The 5,831-nt window shown below is 49.2% G+C and overlaps 1 protein-coding gene across 2 annotated transcripts; it reads left to right on the top strand.

The window, feature by feature from the left end:
* Window positions 1–312: 312 nt before the first annotated feature.
* On the top strand, window positions 313–5,586 carry SLC30A10 (solute carrier family 30 member 10). 2 transcript variants are annotated; one of them, XM_088531934.1, is made up of 4 exons: window positions 313–860; window positions 1,172–1,255; window positions 4,037–4,276; window positions 5,036–5,586. In XM_088531934.1, the coding sequence occupies exons 1-4, from the start codon at window positions 353–355 to the stop codon at window positions 5,509–5,511; spliced, it is 1,308 nt and encodes a 435-aa protein (XP_088388060.1). In that variant the 5' UTR covers window positions 313–352; the 3' UTR covers window positions 5,512–5,586. The 2 variants fall into 2 exon arrangements, with proteins under 2 accessions (XP_088388060.1, XP_088388064.1); XM_088531938.1 differs by having other exon boundaries at window positions 313–996; window positions 1,152–1,255.
* The last annotated feature ends 245 nt before the right edge of the window (window positions 5,587–5,831 follow it).

Genomic DNA, 5,831 nt, shown 5'->3' with positions numbered 1-5,831 from the left:
CGGGCACGGCGCTGCAGCAGACGGCAGCCTCCCCGGCCCTTGACACCCGGGCCACCCGGCACTTGGATGCCGGGCGGCGCGCGTGCCGCGCCGTCCCGCGGGGAGGCGAGGGGCGCCCGCGGCCTCTCCGCGAGGGAGCGCGAGCGACACCGCCCTCCCCGGCCGCGGATCCGCGTGCGCGGATCCCTGCGCGGGGGCGGGCAGCGGGCGGAGCCTGGCGGCGGCGGCGCCGTTAAGGGCGGGCGAGCGGCCAGGGTCGGGTTCCTCCTCGGCGGCGGCAGCGGCACCGGCACGGGCACCGGCAGCGGCACCGGCATGACCCGGCGCTAGCAGCCGTCAGAGCGGCGCCGCCATGGGGCGGTACTCGGGCAAGACGTGCCGCCTCATCTTCATGCTCGTGCTCACCGTGGGCTTCTTCGTGGCCGAGCTGGTGTCGGGCTACCTGGGCAACTCCATCGCGCTCGTGTCCGACTCCTTCAACATGCTCTCGGACCTCATCTCGCTCTGCGTGGGGCTCTCCACGGGCCGCATCGCGCGGCGCAGCCGCCGCGGGCCCCGCGCCACCTACGGCTACAGCCGCGCCGAGGCGGTGGGCGCGCTCAGCAACGCGGTCTTCCTCACGGCGCTCTGCTTCACCATCTGCATGGAGGCCGCGCTGCGCCTCGCGCGGCCCGAGCGCATCGACGACGCGCAGCTCGTGCTCATCGTGGGCGCGCTCGGCCTCGCCGTCAACGTCGTGGGGCTCCTCGTCTTCCAGGACTGGGCCGCCTGCTGCCGCCGCCGCCCGCCGCCCCACGCCGCCGCGGGCCCCGCCGCCGCCGCCGCGGAGCCCCCCGATGTCGGCGATGTCGGCGCAGCAGGTGCCCTTCGGCTGCAGCCTCGCCCCGGCCCGGCCCGCTCTCCCCCGCCCTCCTCCTTTTCCCTCTCCTCCTCCTCCGCCACCCAAGGCCATTTCCGAGCCCCAGACCCCGCCGTTTCCCCGGCCTTTGGGGGGGTGTTTGGGGGTTGCCTGGGAAAGCACTGCAAAACGCCGCTGTTGTCATCGCCGCGTGATGTGTGTGTTTCTTTTTATTTTTTCTTGTTCTTTCATATATGCTGGTTTTGAGAAGGCCGATGTTTTTTTCTGTTTGTAGAACTTATACACAACACAGCGTTTCTTCTTTGAATGCAGGTGATTCCCCAAATGACCAAAAGCAGCCTGAGGAGAGGTCTGAGAGGAAAATGGAGAAAAAGTCCGAAGCCTTGAACATCCGAGGTATGATGAACATCCGCCCATAAGCTAGTGCTATGTTAACTGTACGCATCTCCTGTTTTCTCCTTCACGATATTATTATTTTTTTTCAAATGTCTGCAAATGTGTAGGACATTTTCTATGTGTTTGTAGCCTGTATGTCCTTAACATATAGGTTTTGATTGTGGGAAGTTGTATGGATATGAGCCACAGAATAGGGTGATGCTGGTGTAAACCATATGCTGATCTGGTTCTTTGCATCTGCTCATGCTTTGATTTTAATCCTTTCAAGAGCTGCAGGTGAAGCTTTTGGAAGGATGCAGAGCCTCTCACACTAGGATGCAATGACTAAAGACTTTATAAGGAATAAGCATCTGCCTGAGAGATGGTTTTTTTGAATGTCTCTTCCCTAGTTTGTAGCCAGTGTTCAACTTATATGTGCATTTAGGCAGAAAACAGCATTTCTCTAAATCTTGAGGTTAGTAATGTTATTGTGGTCAACAAGAGGAAAAAAGTGCTGAGAACTGAACCCCCAGCACAGGCTTTCCAGGGCCTTGAACTGTGAACCCTTCCCTGGGAGAGGCTGTCACAGTCAGCCCTTTACAGCAAGGACTTTGGCAGGTCTTTGGGTAGATGCAGAGAGAAACAGTAGGGCTGTTTTAGGGATAAACTAAACAAAATCTCTGTATATGTGTGTAAGCATACATATTTACATACCTGTTCCACACAGGGTCACAGTTGGGTATCTTTGAGTATATTAATCAGTAACTTTGCTCTTCAGGGCAAGGACCACTAACAATGTGCAACAGGAATAGTAGTTTCAGGTTTCTTATGGACACACATCTGCCTCTGAGAAGTTGTGATGCTCCTCCAAAGTCATGTACATGGCATTACATGAGCTCAACTGAGTGGTCCCATTTTTAACACCAGGTTTTAGTGTATTTATAAAGACTTCAGTGTTTATGTAAAGATCTTCAGTGCAGATATGCGTGTGCATGGGGGAGAGAAGACACGTGGCAAGTTGAATGGCATGCTGCTACAACAAAATGCACTTGCTTGAATATCTAGAAATCCTAAAATCAGAGGATTTTGTCTGAAAGCTTAGGCAACTGTATTGGAGCAGGACAAGCAATATGTCCTCTTGAAGGGTGGAGGAGGTAAGGATAAACCCCAGCAACTCAAGTGTGCTTTGAAGAAAGGTTTCCTTGCCTACATGGTAGTGCTTGGGCATAGGGATGACTGAAGGGTAAGGAGTTTTGAATCAGTTATTTTAAGGTACATTTAAAACTTCATAATCATCTATAAAAAATGATGTACATTATAGAACTAGTGTCTACCTGGAGAATTAAGCTAGACAAAGCGGACAGTGAGAGAAGCTTTTCTCTATCCTTCTTGTCAGGGCTAGCATGCTGAAGCCCATGTTACATATAAATAAAGAGCAATCCTGCTACTGTGTCGCAACAAGCCAAACTGCACAGGAGTTTGCCAATCAGACAAAATACTCTTGACTCCAGCAGAAAGAGCTGGATTGCTGAAAGTTTGTACTTGCTTATCTTGCTCAAATGATCCCGGGAGCTTGGGTTGACTATCGATTTCACTTTGTACACAGAGGGTCAGTGTCGGGCACAAAGCTGCCACGGAGCCGTGGCACCGACGGGTCCAGCCTCGCTGGGCTGGGCTGGCAGTGGGTTTCGGGGGGAGCGTCTGCATCTTTGCTGGGCTGGAGGAAGGGATTGAATTGGGGCGAGGCCTTGGAAAATGTTCTCACAGGCATGTTAAAGGAAAGTGGCCTCATTTTGGTCTCTCATGTGCTCCAAATGAAAAGGAAAAAGTTGACAAAGGAGTTAACTTTATATATTTAGACTATATATTTAGAGACATTACAAAGTGAGCATGGGTTGAAGCAAAATTTGAGTATAAGTAGTAAAGGCTGACAAAATTGGAGTGCTTCCTAGTAATGACAGGAAGAGGAAAGGCTATTCAAAGTAGTAAGAAAGCAGTGAAGGGACTCAGATTATTGTAACAGGTTAGCAAGAACTGTGCTTGGCCATGCTAGTTAAGTGAGACTAAAAATGAGTTATTGCCAAGACTCTCTTGTGTCTTTTTGTTACCTTGAATGCAAAGACATATGTACAGGTGTAAAAACTTATATGCAGCCTTCCTTTCCACTTAAAGTAGTATGGACAGTTTTTTTTTTTTTTTTTTTTTTAAATTGGACCATATTCAGAACCTCTTTGAGTCTGGAGGCAGGTAGCATTGGTGAGGCAAAGATTAATTTGCTAAGTAATCAAGCTTAATCAAAAAATCAGAATTTGAGACATTGGGAACCATAAGACTGAGCGCTCCTCAGCTTATGCTAGGTAACTTTTCAGATTTCAGCAAAGTCACAGAAGCTGAGTTGGGAGAATATTACCTGTTAGGGGTAGTTTGTGGCGCTCTCAACTTCAGGATAGACCTGATAGATTTAACTGTTACTTCCTAACTGTGAGGCCATTTAAATGTACCCAGATCTCTGAATACTTGGCAGGCATTAAGCGAGCATGTTCACATTGCCATGGTGCTGCAGGGGACCAGAGTTGCAGGGAAACCCCAACCATTTAATAATGAATCTCCCCGGTGCTGCTGGGACTCACCTCTCTTCTGTGCTCTGAAAGCTGCTGTTGAAAACTTTGCTCATAGCTGGTGTCTGAAGTACATCTGCTTTTTCATATCTGCTTTACTTTACATGAAACACTTTGTTACACACCGTTCCCTCTTTGTATCTAAAAGGCTAATATAAGTCTTTATTGTGTTGTTTGTTTTCAGGTGTTCTTTTGCATGTTATGGGAGATGCACTTGGCTCTGTGGTTGTGGTAGTTGCAGCTGCAATCTTTCACCTGCTTCCTCTGAGTGCGGATGCTCCATGTAACTGGCAGTGCTATATTGATCCAAGCCTGACCATCGTTATGGTGATCATCATTTTGTCTTCTGCATTCCCGCTTATCAAAGAGACCTCAATCATTTTGCTGCAGATGGTTCCCAAAGGTGTTAATATGCAGCTATTGAGTAAGTCCAATTTGTTGTTGAAATGCTATTAAGTGCTATATTACAATGCATATGTTGTTTCTGAAATGGCACGTTTGGATTATGTACTCATAGCAGCTCTAAATTCTCAAGAACTGTGAGAAATGGTCACATGCCTGTGTCCTAGCAACATGACTCAAATCTCTCTGGATTAGTTAAAGCATGCATTTTGGGAATGTGGTACTCCAGCAAGACACAAAAAGCACCAGATCTTGAAGCGCTAATGCTTTGCGTGGGGTGCTGGTGAAAGAAGCAACATTGAATTTTAATATTTCGCAGCCCTGCAGTGCTTCCTTCTAAAGACTTCAAAAACACTCTAAAAATTTGGTTTAAGATCAGTTGATTATGCAGTGCGAATGATGCCAGGCTTTCTGGCATGGTTGAGTAGCCCCTTGGCTAATTACAGGGCAACACCACCTATTTCTGGAAGCCTGTCACACTCAACGCTGAGCAGAGGTGTCCCATGGGGAAATGCTAGTCTCGGGGTGAATGGATCTTCCAGACAGTGCTGATTAGTTGCCACGAGGGAGTTGGCAAGAGTCTGTGAAGGCAAAGATGTAGAAAGCCCTGCTTGTCTGGCAGCTGGGAGCCTGAGCTGCTCAGCTGGGAGCAGAGATGCTGATAAAGTGCAGCTCTTTAAGAGACACTGCTGCTTTCAGATAAGCTGCTTCATCAGACTGGGACAGCTGCTCCCTAGCCCATACACTGAGCCATCTCATGTCTTTCTCTTGTGTTTTCCAGCTGACAGTCTAGCTCACGTACCGGGGGTTATCAGCCTGCACGAGGTGCACGTCTGGGAGCTGGCAGGTGGGAAGAACATCGCTACTCTACATGTCAAGTGCCAAACCCCTACTGATTACCAAGATGCTGCTTATAAAATACGGAAGCTTTTCCACGAAGCGGGGATCCACTCGGTGACCATCCAGCCCGAGTATCTGGAGCACAAGAGCTCGACGCTGCTCTGCAGCTCACCCTGCATCTCCAGGGAGTGCGACCCTCAGCTCTGCTGCAGTCAGCAGGAGGCTTCGCTGCCCAAAAGCAACGGCTGTGTGGAGAAGAGGAAGAGGTGCCTCCCTGCACCGCCGAAGGACAATGGTGCAAGTAAAAATGATGTTGAGATCCCAATAGAGTGCCCTGTGTCAGAAGATAGCATTAATAATGTGAAAAAATGTACCATGTCTGATAAAAAGTCACAGTTGAGCAGCACACGATTTTAAGCAGCTCCCTCTGTGCAACTTGTTCACAAGAGCAAAAGTGCCCTGACCGTAGAGTGGGCCTCAGTGCATGGGGTGCAGCTGGGGTCGCAAAAAGAAATCTGGGCTTTAGCTGCAAACCAAAATACACTTAAAGCTTGTGTCTGAAATAAGGATTAATAGTTTCATGAAGAGCCTTGCATTTGCCTAAGGCTTTTCTAATATAGCCTAACACAGTTCCTTATCAAACTCTGTGTGCACTTCTGTTCTTAAGGGGAATCAGGTGTATTGTTGTCTACACTGACACTTGCAGTTTATGGCCAGTGGCACTACAAATTCATTTT

This window comes from Tinamus guttatus, unplaced genomic scaffold (genome assembly GCF_059628265.1).
Source record: "Tinamus guttatus ecotype Peru unplaced genomic scaffold, ASM5962826v1 Tinamus_guttatus_pri_ptg000033l, whole genome shotgun sequence".
Classification (NCBI taxonomy): domain Eukaryota; kingdom Metazoa; phylum Chordata; class Aves; order Tinamiformes; family Tinamidae; genus Tinamus; species Tinamus guttatus.
Note: the sequence above shows the minus strand (reverse complement) of the source record. Positions and strands in the feature narration are given on the sequence as shown.

Bases quoted from the DNA above. Each gene is read 5' to 3' on its own strand.
- SLC30A10 (XM_088531938.1), top strand. From the start codon at position 353: ATGGGGCGGTACTCGGGCAAGACGTGCCGCCTCATCTTCATGCTCGTG. The intron at 997-1,151 runs GTTTGGGGGTTG...TACACAACACAG, and splicing joins TCCCCGGCCTTTGGGGGGGT to CGTTTCTTCTTTGAATGCAG. The intron at 1,256-4,036 runs GTATGATGAACA...GTTTGTTTTCAG, and splicing joins CGAAGCCTTGAACATCCGAG to GTGTTCTTTTGCATGTTATG.